Source organism: Cyprinodon variegatus, unplaced genomic scaffold (genome assembly GCF_000732505.1).
Source record: "Cyprinodon variegatus isolate N-32 unplaced genomic scaffold, C_variegatus-1.0 Scaffold613, whole genome shotgun sequence".
Classification (NCBI taxonomy): Eukaryota; Metazoa; Chordata; class Actinopteri; order Cyprinodontiformes; family Cyprinodontidae; genus Cyprinodon; species Cyprinodon variegatus.
The window spans coordinates 110,756-133,479 of NW_015151066.1; the positions used below are offsets into that span (position 1 = coordinate 110,756).

At 37.1% G+C, this 22,724-nt stretch overlaps 1 protein-coding gene and 1 pseudogene across 1 annotated transcript in view; both read right to left on the minus strand.

Moving 5' to 3' along the window:
• LOC107096307 overlaps window positions 1–11,225 on the minus strand; it is a 30,304-nt pseudogene extending 19,079 nt beyond the window's left edge.
• A 3,798-nt stretch (window positions 11,226–15,023) lies between these two features.
• Window positions 15,024–22,724, minus strand: part of LOC107096308 (acyl-coenzyme A thioesterase THEM4-like) — a 9,205-nt gene continuing 1,504 nt past the window's right edge. The window contains exons 2-6 of the mRNA XM_015392908.1: window positions 22,059–22,242; window positions 17,604–17,766; window positions 17,291–17,401; window positions 16,284–16,408; window positions 15,024–16,177 (exon numbers count right to left, since the gene is read on the minus strand). Coding sequence (XP_015248394.1) covers window positions 16,134–16,177; window positions 16,284–16,408; window positions 17,291–17,401; window positions 17,604–17,766; window positions 22,059–22,242 — 627 coding nt within the window. The 3' untranslated portion in view covers window positions 15,024–16,133. The remainder of the gene's footprint in view (window positions 16,178–16,283; window positions 16,409–17,290; window positions 17,402–17,603; window positions 17,767–22,058; window positions 22,243–22,724) is intronic.

A 22,724-nucleotide genomic window follows, 5' to 3' on the forward strand; every position in this document is an offset into this window, starting at 1 on the left:
CTATCTATCTATCTATCTATCTATCTATCTATCTATCTATCTATCTATATCAGTCAGAAGAAGGGCAGAAAAAACAAACAAACAGAAAACAGCGGGGTAATTAGATGAAGCCTGGCTTCCATCAAACTGAATGGATTTATAAAGACTTATATTTGTGAGTCATTATAAAACTATAAATCCCTCCATTTTTGCTGAAAGGATAAAGATTGATTTAAATTTCTTTCATTGTGGAGAGATCAAATTTATACCACAAACGGTAAGAAAACTACAATTCTAAAACACTGAAACAAGAGTTCAAAACTAATTCTGAAAGAAAATTGGTGACTTTGAGATTGTAGATGATAGATGCATTCACAACCTGTGGGATTCTGGGAACTTTTACAAGACAGAATGAGCCAATAGAGCCATGCTAAGATGTCAACACAAGAACAAAAAAGTGTAGCTCTACGTCATGATAAAGCATGTTTTGAAACACATTTTTTCGGAAAATATTTAAATAGCTACTTAAAATCGAATAATACGTTTATGTCAAGTATTAACATGTCTGACAAATAAGTCCTGATACTCAAAAATAGAAAAAGTCTGAAGTATAACAGATATTTCTATTTATTTCTTATAGGATTTGAGTAAACATCACTTTCCAATACACTCCAGCTGTTTCAGTGGATGAGAAGGTTTTTTATTATAACTTTTTCACCTGAGGCCGCTGAATTATTGAAAAAATGGTACAGCAATACTTTAACACTTCATAAAACCTCCATCTCTGGATTCAGCTTTTACTCCCGTTCCCAAATGAGCCATAAAAGCATCACCGTTCAGTCTGGGCCTGTTCTTGTTCTTTTTATCTGCACACCAATTAATATAAAAGCTGTGTTATGCAGAACATCCCACACTCGATAACACGGCCAGGTGTGCTAAAGTTGTGGCAGAAAGTGTTAAACCAAAAGAGTTAAAAAAAGATGTGATGTTATCTCTGTCATCTGCGTTTAGATGCCAGCGTGGTAAAGGTTTGTGTGTGTATGTGTTTGTACATGGGGGGGGAGGGGGTAGCACAGGTGCAACACACGCACAATCCCCACCATGTTTCCTAATAGCCCAACCCCAGCGACACCAATATGTATGGGAGTGTGTGTATGTCTTCTGTACAGGTGCAAAGTTGCATGTTCACAAACTATGAAGTTAACCGCAGAGCATGCACAAATATCTAGCACAAACACGAGCAATGTCATTACCATATACAGACACACACACACATCATGTTAGGCTAAAGCGCAAAGACAGCTTGGGCTCCGATAACTTACTCAAATGAGTCTTCTTGGACACAACGCCACCTGAGGAAGAAAGAAAATATGATTTAGCTCAACATAAAGTCATGAAAAACGACAGCATGTATTGCAGTTTGTCTCAATTAAAGCAAATATTCAGTATTTCAAAAGAACCCAAATATAAAAACAAATAAAAGAAACTGGAATCACATACATACAAACCTCACTAATATGTTGACACGGCAAGTAGACACATTTTTTTTTTAACCGATACCATTAAATGAATTTCATGCTTTGGCCAACCATGCATTGTAAATGTGTTTTTCTTTTCTTCTTCAAAATGTTACTAAATAGGATTTGGAAAAAAAAAACAAAAAAAAAAAACAACAGAACTAATTGCTAATATTTTTTTTTCCTACCGCTCTCTCGGGTTGCAGTGGCTGACAGTCTAGTTATCTAAACAAAACCAGAAAGAGGTTTGCTTATCTCTGTATCTTGACAAAAAGTGCATTGTTTGCTAAAGATTAAGAGATAATCATGGCATGCTGACAGTGAGCAGTTCTTATTAAGCCAAGTACTGAAAATATATGACAGCAATGAGTTGAAAATCTTTAATTTTTTTTTTCCTAATTATAACAAGTATTATCTCTTTATCTGAAAAAACCCTACTATGTTATCTCAAGAGATCTAAACTATTATCACAAAATTATTTCAGTCAAGATAATTGTTTTTTTTCACAAGGTAATGTCCAAATAATGAAATAATTCAGCAAAAGTACAAAATAAATAAATATCGTAAATATATTGTTGAGATGTATAAAAGACTTTTCTCGAAGTGATGATGTAAAGTTAAAAAAAGAGCTAAAAAAGAATTTCATGACTGAGTTTTCTTGAGTCAATGACACAACAAATGCTTACCTTAAAGATGACAATTAAAAGATTATCATAAAATCATTAACTTGAGATAAAAAGAACCCCCAAATTTAAACATTTTCATCTCAAAAGTATGACACATTGAGAAATGACCCTTTAATTCTGGATCGGACAAACAGCTCATTATGTCAAGATAATGTGATCAAAATCTGTTTCAAGGTCTCTCAGTTTCCATACTTTGTAAACTGTGTTAAACAGAGATTATAATAGTAAAAGGTTTTATTTTGAGATAATGACATAAGCTATTTGCCTTTTGAATAGGGCATAATTAAACAGTTGTCACAAATTAAAGCAAGATGAGCTTTCGTCTTGCTTGAGAACATGACAGAAGTCAAATGTTATCACAATAAAAAAATATTTCTAATGCCTCCACTTGTGTGCTTGGAGCTCATCGAGGCTGGTTTTCACCACGTGAATAATCTAAATACTTCTACCACCGAAACCTGCACTGCAGCACGACTAACTGTGTCGAGGTAAATGACAGCACGTTGTGCCAACTGCTGAGATCTCTGAATACAGAAACTACAAAATCCTCTATCGTGTTCAATTAAGCTCTCTAGCCCTTCTCTTGAACAAATGTGAAAAATAAATAGCTTAAAATTGTGTTAGAAATACTAAGTTTAAGCTAAGTCTTCATCCTAAATGTCACTTTTTTATGGAAAAGTTTTGAATTCTTTACTTTCCAGTGCGCAAACTGGACAGATAAGAAGCCTGGGTAAAAGTGGTTAAATTAGCAGATTCCTATTTACGCTGGTGTCTGTTTGTGTGACACTACAGTACATTTACACAGCAGAGATAAAGGCAGAGGAAGGTGGGTGTCTGTGAAGCAACTGGTCCTCCTTTTTCGTCTGCCTGTTTGACCGCAGTTGTGAGAGTCTGTGTAGCAGTGTGAGAAGAGGGTCGGTTCTAACTAAAGAGTTTATTTCTGGAGCCGTACACATCAGTGGGTGTGTGTGTCAGAAAGAGATGTTTAAAGTCAAAGTAGATAAGTATCAATGGAAGGAGCAGAGTTTGCCGGCCTTTGTCTGGCGCCACTTCAGGTCCTCTGTGGTTTCCTCTGTTTTCTTGCCCTCATCAAATCAGTTTTGCTTCATAAGCAGAAAGTATGGAATGAAAGCAGAGCAGTGCACGCACGCACGGAAAATTTAAAAAACACATCAATGCAGACTATGCAGGAACTTTAAGGAGATTTTTTTTTCATTAAAATAGAAACAAAATGAAATCGGAATGAAAAACCTTTTTATTACCTCAAGGAATATTTTGTTTTCGACTTTTAGAGCGACGAAAGATTCTTATAATTAAAAGACTGACAATTTAAATTTTTTTTGTGGAAAATTAATCACCTTAGAAATGCATAAAACAACAAAAATGGGATTACTGATCTTGGTTTCTGTGCATATAAGATTTACATTTACAATAAAATAATTAATAAATTGTATCTCTATAAATATAAGTGACAGAACATGAAGACATTTAGCAACTCCTGATTTAAGGGCGCTCATTAAGCCACCACTTAGTGACTGCAGGGGATCCAACTTTCTGCTAAGGTACAAACAACAGCAAAACAAATCTGTCACAATTTCACTGTCTTGTTTGTGCTCCGACATCGAAGCTCGCTCCTGCAGTGGCAGTCGCTGCATTACATAATAATGCTGGAGCCCACTGAGCACAGAAAGGAAGCTAAAAACATTGCCTGAATGAAAACATCTTGTATCCTCTTGAATGTAAGACAAACAGAGTCCATACGATTGTTTTGAGGGTTTTTAATTTTAGAATAAAAGGGAATAAATAATATTAAATAATAAATAATATTCCAGAGAAGCGAATATAATATCATAAATAATTCAACTAAAATGAAACAAACAAATACAAAATAATGCCAATTATATTGAGGGCAGAGGAGGATACCTTTAGTTGTTCATGAGGATTAGAGTGGATTGTTGTCTAACAAGTAGCATTAACTCTACAGCCTTAGAGCTAAAAGGGCTTTCCAAGTCTAACCATGCAGCTGAGAAGGGATGAACTTCAAGAAAATATTGTTAAAAATGATTCATATTTTAGGCTGGCAGCAGGTATGAAACTAATGACTCAAGCATGATGGTTTAATTTAAAGAATAGCAGAAAAGTGTATTTCAGAATTTTAGCAACCGGATGCTTTAGAGTCTTACTGCTGCAACAGCAGCGTTAGATTAATAAACGGACGAAGAGGATCAGATCCACAGCGTATACGCAATGACGGCACAATTTCTAAGAAATGGAGGTGGATTCATTTTTGTATGGGTGACACAAATAAAAAAAAAAAGTGCTTAAGAAATAAGTGAAGACACCCACAGCAGCCACAAAACCCAACAAACTAATCACCCCAAGAAGAGCCAGCTCAGCAGTATGAAACTGAACAGTAGCAGCAAGAACTCGGCGACTCTACGCTTCACCCTGAATAAACCAGTTCCAGGACCTGATAAGTAAGCTGATACTGTTTTACTCCAAATCCTTAAGCCCATTAACATCCAGTTTTAACATTTTGTTTCCTCCTAAGTAGCTCTGCTCTTGTTAAAACAGTCTTTTTCCACTTTTACTTAACATGGTGTTCGTTGCATAATGGTGTCGCAGCTGCTTTAAAATGTTATCATATTTGGCATTTTGTCACGTGCTAAAAAATTCTATTTTCTATCATTTGAGCTGAAGCAATGTTGGGTTGTACGGCAAAACACATAGAGGAAATCAAATTGTGAGTTTACTTTTAAAAAAAGTTATCCTATTTTTATAATGTTGCATTAAAGGTCATGTACAAAGCCATCACTTTTTACAAGTTACTATTACAAACTGATTGCTGTAGTTTTTACACTTATTAGTCCATAAGAAACTGAAAAAATATTTCAGAAAGTTTATGTCAAAGTATTATTGAGACATAATTGTTTTTAAAAAAAAAAATTTCGACACAAGGTTTAATATTTTTGAAGAATCTCTAGTACCATTAACAGCAGGGGTGCCAAACTGGTTCCAGAAAGGGCCGTGTGGCGGCAGGATTTCTTTCCAACCAAGCAATAGCACACCAGACTCCAGTCATCTCATCAAATCATCTGGAACAAGTTTGACACCCCTGATTGACAGCTTCAGTTCTTTACTGCAAAACATTTTAATCTACATAGGTCATGAGTGCGTTTGTTCTTGAATTCAGGGGGTAAGTGAAACACCTTGCCAATGGAATTAGAACATCTACATTTAAAATAAGAAAAAACGATTAGATGGTCTTTTCTTAAGCATATAATATTTAATTGTCTTCCTTTTCACAGCACTAGTGGCTCATCTTTCTGGATGACAGCTCAGGAAAGGGAGTATAAGAGAGGGGGAGAGATATGCAAGAAAGGACCACAGGACCAACTCGAACCCAGGTCGCCTGCATCAAGGACTAAGGCGACCAAGGGTTGTGTGCGCTTACCACTACACAACCAAAGCATGCCTGATAATTTTCTACTTTTAAGAGTAAAAATACTCATTCAGTTGGCACATCATCTTATTACTCGCTCTTATTAGGGGTAAATACACTTAATTTAATTAATTCATTAAATTTAATTTTTTTACTTTTTTCTTTTATTTCGTTTTTGTATTGTTCTTTAATGTCTCTCTATGAGCTTTTTGCTCCCACTCTTCTCAAACTCAGTTAGGTTGGATGAACATCATCAGTAAACACCAAATAAATCTTTAACAGGTTTAAGTCCAGACCCTGGCTTGCTCACTGAAGGACATTCACCGAAGGCTCCTGTAGCTGCTTCCTTGTTGTTCTGATGGTTTGGTTTGAGTCTCCATCATGTTGGAGGCTGAACTGCTATCGAGCTGGAGCTCCACGGTGCTCTGAAGGAGGTTTTCTCCTCTTAAGGAGTTTTTATAGGGTGACAGCCACATGTTTTACTTTCCTGGCCAGTGAGTGGCGCATTCATGCTTGCATGCCCTTTTATTAGCATTAGCAAACATTTAATTCACCTATCCAAATGGAAAGCGACAACCTCTCTTTCAAAGCCTTGACACAAGTTTACCCTCATTTTTCTTCTTCTTCTTTTTTTTTGCTTGAACCTGAGAAACTTAAGGAGGATAAGGCCATTTCTCCGCTCTATGTTCGACACGTCACAATTTCCCCCACAAATTATCTTTCTGTAACATTCAATGCATATAAATATTTTCTTTATATATTTCCCTAGGTTTTGACTTTGACCCAATCCTGTCCCAGAGAACTTCAACTCCTTTGACTTCACTGCTTACTTTTATCTCTGACATACTGTTACTTTTGAAACTTTTTATAGTGAAACTTTAATACAAGTTACAGTTATAGTAGGGATGCAAGGTGTCCAGAGGTGGAGCTGAGAAAAGCATTCCTGCATGGACAATGGGAGATAAAGCATTATGTGCTGCTGCCCCACATCTGTGGAATTCCCTCCCTGACAAAGTGAGAGCACCTCAGTCCACTGAGTGTTTTTAAAAAAGGCCTTAAACCATTTCTTTTTAGCAAAACTTTTGGTCCCTCTTAGATGTTTCTTTTTTCTCTTTTAAAACAGCTTTTATTATTTTATTTCATTTCATTTCTTTTATTTCTATGTATTTCTTTTTTTAATGCTTTTTTAAATGCTTTTTTTGTAGCACTTTGAGGCCTTTTTGGTGAAAAGTGCAGTATAAATTAAATGAATTATTATTATTATTGGAGCTGTATTGTCTTCCTGTTCATGCATACTTTCTTGGATGTCAAATAAATACACATATAAAGAGAATTGTCTATGAAGTGTGTCTGTGCATGTTTTTTTAATTACCTTTTCATCTATGGCTTACGCTGTAATAGTCTTCATGCATTTTCCCCTTGACAGAATTTTCATACAGCCATGCCTCAAAGTCATCACTTTGCATTCCCAAAGTTCTTTCATACAGTGCATTTATAGTTTTAAGAAGCATTTAAGTGAAATTCATAGAATTCAGCATTTGACTGCAGCTTGATTAAGATGATATCATCCTGCATTGGCTTAAAACAAACAGTAGAGATTCCTAGTGCACTTTTTTAAAGAAGTAAGAGTGTTTCCTTTGCATTGTGCACTTATGCATGATTATCCCTAAACGATGAGGAACTGTCACCTTGCATTAAGCATTTAGCAAAAGATGTGCAGTGGTTTTCTGTAGCAGGAGGACAAACAGACTTATCTCCACTGGTAGCCAATAGTTTGATTATAGCAAGTGAGTGCTTAGAATAGAAAGGTATTGGCCACAAGCAGAAGCAAAAATAAGGGTTAATCCCAGTGGATTACTCCATCTTAGTGCCATTCTTACCCACTCAGAGCACCTTACTGCAGCACAATGAATGGGATGAGGAGGGTTACTGGGGTAAAGACTGATGAGAGAGAGGAGTGACAGAAAGGTGATATAAAGAGTGTGTAAGAGTGGGAACACACTACGGCAGCTAGAAAACACAGTGATAGGCTTATTTGAATTATGCAGCTATTGTTGTGTAATAAAAGGATTATTGAGGCGATAAAGTAATGTAAATAGTCAGATCATTTATTAATCAAAAATTTTCAGTATTGTTAATCTGTATTAATCTATTAAATTATTGGATTTTTTTTGGCAGCTGAACTTAAAAAAAAAACATCAATTAAAAAATCATTTCAATTAAAAAGAAAAACTTATAAGAGCAAAGCGTTGTATGCTGCTTAGGCCACACCAGCTTTGTTAAATTATTATTCTCTGTTCATTATCAAACCAGAAAGACAGCTAATTTATTAATGCAATTCTTTCTTCCGTGTCTTTGTGCAGTGTCTGACTTCTCATTTTAATGTTTAAATGTTTTAGTCACAAGCCACCATGGGAAAGTACATGAATCCATGATGTCCGTGCAAACAGATAATGAGGGCGTAACATTTTTTTTTCCCACCATAAACACAAAAAACAGATGTTATTACATCAGCTTTTAACCATGACTGTGAACATCCTTTTTAAACTATGAAGGTTTTCATTAATACAAGCACATCGCAGGTAATTAAGAGTAAGTGTATTTCATTTAATTTAATACTTTAAGCTTAACTTCTGTAGCGATATAGTTTAGGAAAATTATTTCTGGTTATTTGGATGATTAATCCTAACAGCTTATGAAAACCCCAAATTTTGGTTCTGGAAATCTAAAATATTACGTAAGACCAACAAAAAGGGAGTTTTAACTCAAAGCAGCTTTAAGTACTTATAGTAGTGTGTAAGTAGGTGCAAAGTCCTGCAGGAATGCAATATAAACCTGTCGAAAGAACTTTTCAGCAGAGGGAAGCAAAAGTTGCTCAGAAATATACTTGGACTTGATGAAAACCAAGCAGCAGCAGATAAAATGGCTCCATAAATCAAAATCTTACTCTGAACCTCAAACAATTTGAATTTATGGCCTCTTTTCTTATTGAAAAAATTTTATGTACAAAAAATGAAAACTTTTCTTTCATCTGAAAAGAGGACCTTTTGACCCACGTAGAAAAAAAACTGACCTTTTCCTCACTGGAGCAAGTAAGGCATTTGTAGAATAGTTTTTGCTTCAGTAAGCACCAGCTCCACAGCAGCCCACACCTTGTGAATCCTCCAAAACATTTTAGATGAGCTTTGCTTTACAGTCCTCTCTATGTTACTAAACCACCTTCCACCATCCATACAAAACAGAAATCCTACACGTCTGAAACGGAAGTGTTCCACGTGCCATACTTTCTCATGTCAGCTAGTCTGATCGACGGTTCTTGCCATCAGGAGACATGGAGAGAGAAATGCGATTCTCATGGAGAATTCAGGTGGTGGGAACAGCTGGTCAGTCATGTCAGGTAAAGATTCGCCAAGGCAGAAATTAATTGTCTCCATCTCCTCTTTAGTGCATTTACTTTTTTATTTATTTATGTAAGTGGCTTCGGATGCAGGAGTTTGTCCTTCATCTGGAGGGTTGTTGGTTCAAGCCCTGGCTCTGGTTTTCACTATTGTTGTGTCCTTGGGCAAGTAACTTCACCCGCATTGTCTACTGATAGTGGTCAGAGGCACTGGTGGCACCAGTGTATGGCAGCTTTGCTTCTATCAGTGAGCCCCAGGGCAGCTTTGGCTACAATGTAGTTTGCCACCATCAGTGTGCGCGTGAATGGGTGAATGACTGAATGTAGTGTAAAATGTAGTGGCAGGTTGTGCAGCTTGATGTCATCCATGTAGAGGGGATGTCATTCGGACTAGAGAACTGTGGTCGGGTGGTGACTAAGAGAGGGAAGGTAGTCCACACAGAGGGGGTCTCACTCCCAGAAGGAACAATAGCAGACATTGAGGACAGTTAAAAGTACCTCGGAATCCCACAAGCAAATGGTAACCTCAAAGAGGTGACAAGGAAAGCAGCTATGACCAAATACCTCCAACAAGTAAGGCAGGTCCTAAGGAGCCAGCTCATAAGTCTTGGGCAATAAATGGCTATGATCTACCAGTAATCAGATACCCTGCAGGAATAATAAGCTGGGAAAAAGATTATATACAGGACACAGATGAAGGAGGAAAGCTCCTAACCATGCAAGGAGGGCTCTACCCCAAATCCAGCACCATGAGACTACACTAGTCGAAAGGAACGAGGCCGAGGACTAGTGAGCATGAGAGCCACTATCCAGGATGAAACATCCAAGATCCATAAGTACATCAAGGACAAGGCTCCAACAGACTGTGCTCAGTGAATGTCTCAGACAATGGGGAACAGAGGGTGCCAGAGGTTCTGTCATATATATATAGTTTATCGGAATACCCATACATACAGTTAAACACCCTTTTTTACAGAAATATATGTGATCACAGTAGATTCTTGATGTTTTTCAAGGGTGCCTCAAGGCTTCACTTACATTCATCTCTTAAACTTTCCATTTGTGGTCATTCCTATTTAATGTTTTCAGAATGTAGTGAAAACTGAGCTTTGCCAAACCATCTGGATGGTTGGCACTTCCTTTCACCCAATAGGATGTAACCAAATAACTTTAAAAGAATTATATTAAACTAGTGACGTTAAGATCTTTTTTTTTTTTTAAGTTCTGATCCAATATCAACATTAGATTGGGGGAGGTGATGGCCTAGTGGGTTTCAGCAGTGCCCATGTGCCCATGAGCAGTGCAGTAAGCAGTTTGATCCCCACAGCCTCCACTCTGGATTCTTGGGCAATAAGACCCTTAACCCTACACTGCTCCCCATATATATATATATATATATATATATATATATATATATATATATATATATATATATATATATATATATATATATATATATATATATAGTAAAATACACTAAGTTGTTTCTAAAGCGATTCTGCAAACCAACATGGCGATTAGTGAGAGTGAATCCAGATATGACATCACATGGGACATTTTTTTTTTCATTAGCTGTAAGGAACATTATTGAAGAAAAAAAATCTATATAATTATAATTTTGTAACATTAATTATAACATTAATTTCAGTATTTGAACTGAGCAACTGGCATAAACGATTGTTGTGATGGTATTCTAATTTACTGAGATGCACCTGTATGGATTGGTGCAGCTGTCAACATGTCCTTCAAGACTTACACTTCCTCTTGGTATCAGCAGGGTGCACAGAGGCCCAGGGGTTTGTCTATGACTAGGGCCGGCCCTGGCTTACCTTTTTTCCTGGGGGTGTCTGCAGGTAGAAAGTCTGGCTCCTCATATTCCATTACGCTCCTGTAAGCCGCTGGATGGACCTACACTCTCTCACACTCACCTCTCACCCACACAGCCACAGGCAAACATCAGAGGTCAGCCAAAGCGATCCTGTCTTTAAAAGCAAAGATGACAGAAAGCATGCTACCTGTTGTTTGCTCTAGCGCCCGGGTCGGCGCAGACATTTAAAAACATGTACCGCCATCTCTCTTCTTTCTGTCCTCATAAGTCCAGAAACCCAAACATAATTCTCCTCCTGTCTCCTTTTCTTTCTTACAGAGCAACCCCTCCTCCTATGTTTTAAAATAATTGCTCTCACCCTGTGGCAGCAGCAGTGCAGGGTGCAGCTGGACCGGACCAGCCCCTCTGCTCTCACCCCCTCCCTGCTGTCCCAGGCCGGGCTGGAGGGAGTTATGTCACCGACTGTTACGTAACGCCAGCGGATCGGGTTTGCTTTGAGGTGCTCGGCTGAGAAATATAATCCCATGTTGCTGCCAACTCAACAGACAAACTAAAAAACCTGGAGGACTGGCGGTCCATGGCCTGTGGACTGAAATCTGCATGCAAAAATAAAACATATTCCTTTAAAAATGCACTTTTCTTTGGGTTTGTTTTGCAGGAATCAGCTATCATAAACCAGAGCTGGGCCTTTGCAGAGATTACCTTTATGGTCTGTATCTAAATCCTGCTTTATTACAACAGACCAGAAAGACAAAGAAAACGATGAATAATCAATATGTGTTCTCTGTTTACATGATCAAATGTTTCTGTAGGACATTGTGCTTCAATGGGCAGACTAATGCTGGGAGCAGCTCTAGGCTTAGGCTCAATCTGAATCCAATCTGAAAAACTTGTATTGATACATATACTTTGTCTTTGGCGCTCAGACCTCGGCAGGAAACATAGCGCTTAATTTTGATTGATATGCAACTATGACTGAAACTGATGGTGGAGTGGAGATAGATGAAGTTGGTCAGTCTGTAGACTGCTGGTTAGCAGACGGTATGCTGAGCTTTATGGGAAGATCCAGTGGGGTTATACTAGAGCTTCACTCAGGGACCTGTAAGATGGAAATCCAGTTGGATAACACAAGTTGAGAGAACCTGTCCATGATGGGCAAGCATGGAGCGACAGTAGAGAGGAAAAACTCCCCATTGGGAAGAAACCTCTGGCAGAACAAGGCTCAACATGGCGGTCTTCTGCCAGATGAAACAGGGAACGCAGTAAGAGCCAGGGAGGAATGACACTCTTATGAAGCTTTAGCTACGATGGTGGAGGAGGGACTGGAGGTGGGTTGAAACGCATCCACCGCCTGCACACAGGAGCACACAAGTGGATCAGAGGCCTTATTAGATGAACTTTGGAGGTAGGAGAGCAATGAGTTTCTTCAGTTGAACGTCCGCCTAGGCTCCATTATCAGGAAAGGTTTACTCTGAGTTAGTTCAACTTTACTTAATGACGCATAACTTCCTCAGATACAGGCTCATTCCTCCTTACCACTCCTTGGTAAAAATCTTTAGGGTTTTTTGTAGGCATCACCAAAGTCTGTCCTCGAGGGCCGCTGTCCTGCAGGTTTTAGAGGTTTCCCTACTCCAGCACAGCTGATTTACAATGATAGTTTATTAACAGGCTTTTGCTTTTGCTGAACTGCAATAAACAGAATCAGCTGTGCTAAAGCAGAGAAACCTCTAAAACCTGCAGGAAAGCGGCCATTGAGGACCAACTTTGGGTATGCCTGGTTTATTGTGTCAATTAAACCTACAGAAGTAGATACCTATCTTTTAATTTTGACTCAACAGGGAAATAAAGACAAACTTTTAGCCCTGGTTATGTAAAAGAGAACAGGCAAAACTGTCAAGAGTGTCCAATGTACAATGTAGCTTGCCACCATCAGTGTGTGAGTGTGTGTGTGAATGGGTGAATGAATGTAGTGTAAAGCGCTTTGGTCAAGTCTCCTAACTTGAATAAAGGCGCTATATAAGTACATGCCATTTACCATTTACCAATGTGTTATTAAAGTATGAAATGTAATCGTACAACGGCTTTGATCTGGACATATATGGAAAAAATGAGAATGGCATATGCAAAAAATGTATAATTCTATATTTTATTTCCAAACATAATTTTTTGTGTGATTTCCACTACCTTTGAACAAAAAGAAACCCCTCATATCAGCTGTTTCAAGCTGAGTCTTGAAAAAAGTATAAAATGCAAGTAAGGAAAAGGGAATCGTTAATTTACATTTTTTTTTTATCAATTATCATATTAGTAAAAAAAAAAAAAAAAAAAAAAGATTTTAGGGAATTTGGTTGATCCAATTCAATCAATCATTCTTTCTTCCAAAAATGTTGGTCACTGTTTAACAGTGAACTAAAATTGTGCTTTAAGTTTATTCAGAATTTTTCCACTTTTATGAGACAAAACTGAAGTAAACTACCCAAATCTTGTAAGGGTTTTATCGTTACTATTTTCTATTATTAGAAAACCTGTTACTGAAAGAATTAAATAAATAAATAAAAAGGCTACAGCTTCAGACTTTTCTCTGTTGCAGTCAGTAAAACGAAGCTTGCAGCTTTAGTTTAGATCAGTAATGGCCCCTTATTGAAAGCCAACTTGATTGATGTAAAAACTGGCAGTGCCGAGGGATTGTGAAATGGAGCTCCCCCACATTAAAAGGCTGATGGGCCTGAAGAGCTGCAGTGGACAGAGCAAGCTGCAGGTGGTTTAACTGAAAGTGGAAAACAGCCGCTTCCTTTAAACCCAACTTGACCACATGAGACTGGAAAGGGGAAAAAAAGAGAAGCTTGTGTTTATTTGTTCTGCACTTTCATGCATTAGAAAGACTTTAAAAACTAGGTAGCATTTCCATCTGAATGCATGCTTCAGCGAGGTTAAAGATGTGAGGGGCCCAAAAAGACCTAGCAGACCCGCGCTGCTATGAACATATATACACAGAAACCACACAGGAGACCAACATGTGGAAGAACTGACGTTAAATAGAGTGTAGAAGCTGCTGCATTTGCAAACATTATGTGTTGAAGTAAAATCAGACTGTTTTTTTTTGTTCTTTTTACATTAGCAACTCTTATAAAATAAAAAACTTATAGATGATATAGTATTATTACATTTTACAGACAACGTCACTCAAGCAAACTGTTCAAAATTATAGTGAGATTTCAATCATTGACTCAAAGGTGTCTATTTTAGGTTGGAATGAATGAACTACCTAATTGATAAAAAAAAACTGCTGCATGAATGAGAGTGAATTTGCCATGAACTTTTTCTAATTTTAAAAGTGTTAAGTTATACATTTAAGCTTAGATATATACATAAACACAGGCTCTGGCAGGATAATTTACGTTTCATTGCAGCTCTACAGTGCCCAAGTATCGCACATTGTTCAGGTAATTATAAAGACTTATTTAGAAAACCCCATATAACCTCAGCATGCCTTAAAAACTTGGTCAGTACAAAGATATCAGCTCCCAAAGGATAAAGAAGACTGCTGAAGGTCCATTCTTAGTATCATTGCTAGGTTATTTTAATTTTCTTGTAATGTTACAAGTAGTGGTGCATGAGGTGTTGCCTTTGAACAAATTTGCATGTTTTCCTTTATTTAACTGTGATGTTGTGAATCACAAGCATTCATTATAAGTATATTACCATCTGGACTTCTTTGAATTGATTATCAGCAAACAAATCTCATAGTGAATATCTAAGACAAGCAAAAAAAAAAAGGCTCTATTTGTCATTTATCTGAAGGTGAAGTCATTTTTTAGCCCCAAGTGAACTAAAACAGTTTTTTTCTGGTTTAATTACTGGTTCATGTGCCATTTTATCCAGAGTATATATATATATATATATATGGTTTAAGCTAAAAACATTTTGCCCTGAATGTTCGATTTTAAAAAGCCCTTTTTAATGGGCCATCGTCCCCGTTTGTAAAAATAACAGCTGAACTACAACATTAAAAGCTACTAATAAACATGTTAAAGCTTTACATTTGATGACTGCATGTGAATCTGACTGGATCTGGATTGCAGAAAAAATAAGAATAAAGGGACAAAGTTTTGCTAATAGGACCATAAGAAAAAAAAAAAAAAAAACTCACAACAAAATACATTTTGTAGCTCCATGTAATTAATTTAATTCCTCTTAAATCAAATAACAATTCAGTTTATAAAAAAAAAAATCATCCATTAAACCCATATTTGCAAATATGGAACTTATTTTTGTTCAGGTTACATCAACAACAGGTAGATATGGCATTAAACATTAAATATCCAATTTAATATCTAATTGCAGTAGAGCAAAGAAACCCGCCTTGAATCAGACAGTGTAACTCTGTGGTCTGCAGTGATGCCAGAGCAGCTTGCCTCTCTGTGATGTGGAGGTCATTACTTTTTAATGTTGGGCCGCCACACGCTGCAGTCACTTCTGAATGCAGACGTGTGTTCAAAGTGCCAGTTCGGGTGGCATAAGTCGACGAGACAAACAGTGTTTACGAAGGCCTCTTCTATACATGACAAAGTTGTGATATTCGCATGGCGAGAAACATCTCACAGTCAAAACCAACCACAGCCACCACATGGTGGAGTAACAGCCAGCGTTCACACCTGACAGGCAAAGATCAAAACCTATAATAGCTAGAACACAAGATGCAGGAAACTTAGAGAGGCACCAAAAGTTAAAGGCTAACAATGTTCTTTCTTTCTAAAATTCTAACGTTTCCGTCTTTTTTCAGCTACTGCCAGTACATATATTTTTTTATTTTTAAATAAAGTGACCTGGACTGCTTTGCTGCAAAATGACAAATTCTTCTTAGCAAAGACACAATACTGCACACTTAAATATTTGATCTTAAAAATTAATTAACCTCTCCATTTCTTTTACATCTATTATATTTTCTTCCTATAATAAAAAATACTCACACAGACAGAAAGTATAGAATCCATCTCAGAAAAAAAAGCTCTTAACATTAAGGTCACTGTGTATTTCCAATAAATAACACTTTGTTCAATAAATACAGTTAAAAAGTGTACTGTTTTTGTGTTAGTACAAACGTGCAGAGAAATTCAAATTGATACTATTACTAGTAACATGTTAGAGTATAATATAAGAATATAGTCATTAAAGTTTTTTTTAAGATGAGCTGGAAAATATGTTCATATTCCAAACTAAATGGATCCCACGCTCACAGACGTGTTATATCCTCTGTATTAGAGGCGAGCCTGGCTTGTCTGTGTCACCCTCTCAGTAGGTGGCTGACACTGATTGACACAAAAAGGGCTGCAAGGAAAAACATAAACAAAACATTAAAAAACAACAACAAAGGGATAAAAAAAAAAAACATGAAACAGTTTAATAGAAATGGAAGAAACATCAGAAAATGTACCTGTTGCTTCTGTGTGCAGTTTGGAGCCGTCAGTGCTGCTTACTTTACATGAAATGAATTTTTTCTTGCCTTCCTCCTTGTCCAGAGTGGACTCGATCAGCACAGTGCTTCCTAGTGGGATGGGACTACAGACAAGGCTAATAAATCAGTGATCTCCTCATATATTAGCCCATTGATCAACATGATAACTGCCTCAAGATAAACTCTCACAGTCACCAGTACTATATTTTATTATACCAAAAACAACAATCATACAATAAATAATTAATAAGATAGTGAATACAATCCATAAGAATCATTTAAAAATTACATTTGCACACTAAGTCATCCTACCTTTTTGGTAAGGCACTACACGGTAGCAAATTCAACAAAAAAATATCTGAAAAGTATGTACCAAAGGACTTTGGCCATTGCAAAGTAAGAAAGGAAGTGGCTGCTCTGTTGAACCATTCAGAAGAAGAAAACTTACAAGAAACCAGAAATGTTCGAATTGAGTTCTAACTGTATGTAAACAACCAGAATTATGTTTTCTCATTTTCCTGTTTACAAAAGTCAGCAATTTTCATTCAGGCCAATTTTGGGGCGCTGTTGGATACGCAGTTTGTTGAAAAGTCAGGAAAGCAGTGTGGAAGGTGTCATAGTTTGCAACACAGCTGCCTTGCAGCATGGAGATCATGGTTTCTATCACAGCAAGAGGCTTTTCTGTATTTAATCGTTTTAAGTCTGAGTAAATGTTGCCTAGTTTTATAACTATTAAAATGAGATACACTTTATTAATAAAACTTGGTAAATTCACTTAAGCAAACAGAGTTCAAATTGTTACCCATCTACCTAAAACATATTTCTATCTATCTGTCTCAAAACCAACATCTAACATGTGACCAATATTATGAGGCTCTGTTGAATTCCAGGCCATGGTGAATCTGCAGAACTGCACCAAAACAGTAAGATGGCTAAGAATAAAAAGTAACTTCCACTGCTAAATTCACACGTTAAACATGTTTTACCTGCGGTAGTTGATGTTCAGGTTGGCAGTCATAACTGGTGCAGAAAGCAGAGAGGCATGAGTTCCTGTGACTGTATCTATCATGGTGGCTATCGCCCCCCCGTGGACATGCCTGGAATCACACACTCCCATTTAGATGATCATTAAAGTTAACCTAAAGATTTTATGACATATGAAGCTTTCCAACCTTTCTACTGGGACATGAAATTTACCTTTATTTCAAGTTAATGCATGTAACCGAAAACCATTAAACAATAAAAGGAATCAAAGGTTGAATATAGATATGTAAAGATGCTCAGGAGTAACCATCTCACCCTGGTGGCCCCTCCAGCAGGTGACCAGCTTGGAAGATGCACAGACACCTCTGCTTGTCGTTTCTGAAAAAGAGAACATACTCAAAGGCTGCTCCAGGGTCTCTGATGTTCCGGGTAAAAAGGCGAGCTTTTGATTGGATCATCTTGCTGAGATAAACTCCTCCTGATTGAAAACAAGAAAAACACAAACAATCATCAGCAGCTAAATGTGTACAATTACTTTCAAATATACTGTCTGTGCATAAGAGCTCAGGTACAAAGGCCCCAATGAGAAATCTCAATCAAATCATTTAATCTAAAGGTAAATCTGCATGTGAGAGTTTGTATGTTTGTAGTAACACCCCCCTAAGATAGTCTAAATATAAGGAGGACCAACTCTGACATCATTAAAAATATCCAAATAAATGAAAAATAAAAATATTTTTTCCAGGCTACTGGTTTTTCTTCCTATTCTCTATTTTCAAATGGAAATATCTTTAAATCTAGATCTGCCAGTGTTAAAGATTAATTGGGTTATTTTATTAATTTGAGATGTTTGGTCTGACCCATTCATGTGGGACTATTTACATCCATCCATTTTCCATCACGTTTTATCCCTGCTGGGGTCGCGGAGGGGCCGGTGCCTATCTCCAACCGTCAATGGGCAAGAGGCGGGGTACGCCCTGGACAGTTCACTAGTCCATCGCAAGGCAACAGAGACAAACAGCCACTCACGCACACACTCACACCTAAGGAGAATTTAGAGACGCCAAATAACCTAACAGTCATGTTTTTGGCCTGTGGGTGGAAGCCGGAGTAGTACCCGGATAGAACCCACGCATGTTTAGGGAGAACATACAAAAATCCACGCAGAAAGACCTCGGGCTGGGAATCGAACCCGAAACCTTCTTGCTGCAAGGCAAAGAACTATTTACTATAAAAACATTTTCTTACATGAAATTCAGACAGATATTTTCAGAAATGTAGTTGGATTTTCGATTTCAGCAGACAGAACCTGAGATGTTTGACAATCGGTGCAAATAGTATTTTTGTCAGACATCTGGAAATAACCTCAGATACATGTACAGCAGTATCCCCAATTTAACATGCACTGCTGTCCACAACCCCCCGATGCCCAATCAGTATATTAATACAGTGCATTTGCAATGTATCGATATGCACAAATATACATTTTGCTATTACTATTTGATTCCCTGTGCAATAACCTGTTTCTTTTTTTTTTAACCCCAGTGCAATAGCTACATATAAATATCCATTTACATAAATACCCATGTAATCACCCTGTGCAATAGCCTCGTGAGACCATCCTGATCTCGTGAGCTTTCAAGATTTCACTCGCTATTCCATCTGGCGGAGTCAGGTTACCTGTGCAATAACCCTGTATAATAATCCTGCTAAAAAAAATAAATAAAAAAAAGCTGTCATATGTGGACACACTGTTTATGCTGTATATATCACATGTACCTTTTCCTTCCTTTGGCACATTCTTCTCCTTTAACTATTTGAGCTGATATAAGGAGTACATTTCTTCACTGTGAGATCAATAAAGTCAATCAATCATTTAAATAATCAGACAAGCATTTATGAATCTAATCCAGCCACTAGTATCTTTATCATTCTATTTTGAAACCAGAGGGATTTTTTGAAAATCATAAAGCAACATCAAAATGCAAACTTTTTGAACAGACTGATAATGGTTGCGATATCCAATCACTTTGCAGTTAAATGTAAACGAATAATTCAAAATGTATTTTTCTTAATGGAATAAAACAATAACAACGTGAGTTGAACTTTAACAAAACCCACTAGAAGACAGCCTAAGTCTCCTTTTAAATGTTTCTGAGAGCTTAAACATGAAAAATATCTCTCCTGGTGAAAAGAAGTGATGTTTTTTTCTGTAACTTGTTTGAACAGAGCGGCTGTATTCTTGGCTTTATGCTGGAAACGGCCAAATGGATATCACTCAATTCTAAGGAGTTGCTTTTCATGTATGTCATCACATATAAAGGACTTCTTCCACAGATATGTGAAATAAAATGGAAGCTAGGGCTGAAACAATTAATTGGATTAATCGTGATTAATCGATGATTGAGATTATCGTCAACTAATTCAGTAATCAATGAATCATTAAATGGACTATAGAGACTGTAAAATATTCTTTTAGCTGACAGAGCGACCCACTTACAGCAGTAATTATGCCAAAATTATAAAAAAAAATGTTACATTTTCCATTTATTTTAGTTTTTGTTTCACCTGGTTTAAATTCATTGAAAGTCTTCTCTTGGCTATCCAATTATTAATTGATTAATCGAAAAAAAAATTGTCAAAAGATTATTTGATTTGCAAAATAATCGTTAGTTGCTGCCCTAAGGGAATCAGATCATCAGTTGCAGCTTTTGACAGTGGTGCGTGCTGTCTTGCTTTTGACAACCAGAATTCTTCCATCTATAATGCAGAGAAAGCAGTCTGTAAGGTGGAATCAGAGGAGAGATCGAACAGGGCGTCCTGCAGCTCTGATGAACAGGATAGGTGATGCGTTGTGAAAGGCTGGCATTTACAGTTGTACTTTTCAAGCAGAAATCTGAAGTAAGAATCAACAATTCCTTTCATAGTTTGAATGGTTATGTCGTAACTCTCCCTGAAGTCCATTTCAACACTTCCCCCATCCATTCATACAGCCCAACCGACTGGACATTGCTTCTCATGTCCAGTTGAAAACTACATTAATTTTCTGCATCTATATTCTTCCAAGATGATAAAGTGACGCCCAGAAATCATTTTGCGCCCTCAATTGGGGTCAGGACCCCAAGGTTATGAAAGGCTGAGAATAACTGAGAGTTACATGCTGGGGATGTGATATATGGGAAACTGTGAATGCATTAGTATCCCAATAAACTGAGACTCTATTAATAGATATTTGGAGGATCCTTCTACAATCAGCTTTGATCCCACTAGATTTGTGCAGAGATGTGTATGTTTTGATATTGACCTGGTTGAAATAAAACCCTCCTTTGTTTAAATAAATTGCCATCAACAGTCTTTTCTTGGGGGTTTTCTCACATCTGCAGTTTTAGGGTTACAAACCTCAATGCACACCAATATACACCGTTTAGCCAAAAACTTGACCCTAACCAGTCTTGAGGCGCATGTAAGCTTAGCTGACATCCCATTCTCAATCCATGGGTTCCAATTTGAAACTGGTGATGTCACTGAAGCTAGGAGTGCGTTTGTGACTTTTTTATTTACCATTCTTCCAGAAGTTAATTTGTGAGGTCATAGATTAATGCTGTTTTGCTGGGCTTCACTAAACTTGACACTGCCAATCCCATACATAAGATTCCCAGATGGAGAAGCCTGTTGCAGTGATTTGAGTCCAGAGGCAGCGTGCTTTGCAACCCAACACTCAAAGCCTCTCATTGCACAAGAAGCTCTCTTCGCACTGTTCTAGAGCTGGTCTGAAGCCCACATGAAGTTTGGACCTATGCAGCGATCAGCTCTGCAGAAAGTTAGTGATCTTTTGATACTATATGCCTCAGCATCTGCTTCCCCCAGTTCAGCAGTTTTATGTTGTCTAAAACACTTTGTGTCAAGGTTGGTGTTGTTTCCACTTTGTAATAAAGACATCAAAATTTCTAAACTGAACTTGTTGTATAAGGGGCATCCTATAAGATCTATAATAGCATACACTGAGCTCCTGAGCGTGACCCATTCTTTCACAGATATTTGTAGAAGCAAGCTGCAGGCCCATATGCTGGGTTTATACAACTCTAGACATAGAAGTTAATAAAACACCTTGTCTCAAATAATAGAATGGGTGTGAGAATTACTTTGGAATTATTATATGTCAGGATATCTGATATAGATTTAAGCTGTTCATATCATCCAACTAGTCCAAACCAAAAATTTATATCTAAGTCAAATTTTCTTTAAATAAATGCATTTCTCTTAAATAAAGCAAGTGAAAAAGACACTTTGCCAATGGAATAAGACAATTTACATTTAAAATAACAAAGTGTATTATATCTAATTATCCTATTTTAATGGTAAAAATGCTCATTCCATTGGCAGATCATCGTATTTACCAGTTCAAACTAAGGCTAAATACTTACTAATTTACAAATAGTTTTTGATTGTTTTTGCAGTAAGCTGCTTTTCCATCAGCAACTGCAGCTCCAACAACTCTACCCCGTTAGGTCTGTTCCTGCTCTGCACTAAATCTGTTGTGTTTCCATGGATTCAGTGACGGCTGCAGCAGTGACTTAAAGCCCCACCTCCAGCCTTCAGCACTGTGTGCAATGCCATAAAACATTAAAGAAATCTGTTTAAAACAGTAAAAAATAAAAGATAAATAATAAAAAATAATAACTTTAATAATTAGAAATATCTATTTTCTGTCTGCTGTGAATTTGCTTTCAAGCATAGTTTAAAAACAAACACCCCAGTTTGCACACGTACCTGTTGCATACTTCAAAGATCGATTGTAGCTTGGCAATCTCGTCCACCACTCTCCATCCTCCCCTTGTCCTGCTGCTTCCTCACTTTGGAGATTATAATGCTTATACAGCCGCTTCATCTCTTCCCCCCATGAAGGGTTGGGCAGGCTGAAGTCTCTAGGTTTATGGGAAAACATTGAGGCCTCCTGAACATGAACATAAAGCAGAGTTGCTGAGTTTTAATCCTATGAACATTAATTGCTGTTATTTGCATCTTAAAAACTGGTGTTTTTAAGATATAAATTTATTTGGACGTGTAGAGCTATAAATTAAGAGTTCAGTTTAAACCTTTTTTTAAGCTATAGTAGATACAGACATAAAAAAAATTTTCTAACTCCAAAATGCTATTTTTCGTGGAAAGCTAAAACTTAAAATCACCCTGTTAGAATTTTTTTAAATATTATTCATGTATGTGCTTGTTAAACGCTAATATTACCTCCCAGTTAGGTATTAAGGCTAATGTTTTCCCCAGCAGTTTATGAAGTTAACACAGAGCGTTTTGTCACTATGCATTCATATTGCTCTAAAACCTGCTCCTCCACTAAAGCTGCCCTGCATGTTTTAGATGTCTGTCTTTTACAGATGGAGTAATGTAAAGAAAGCAATTTCTCCCTGGGATTATTAAAGT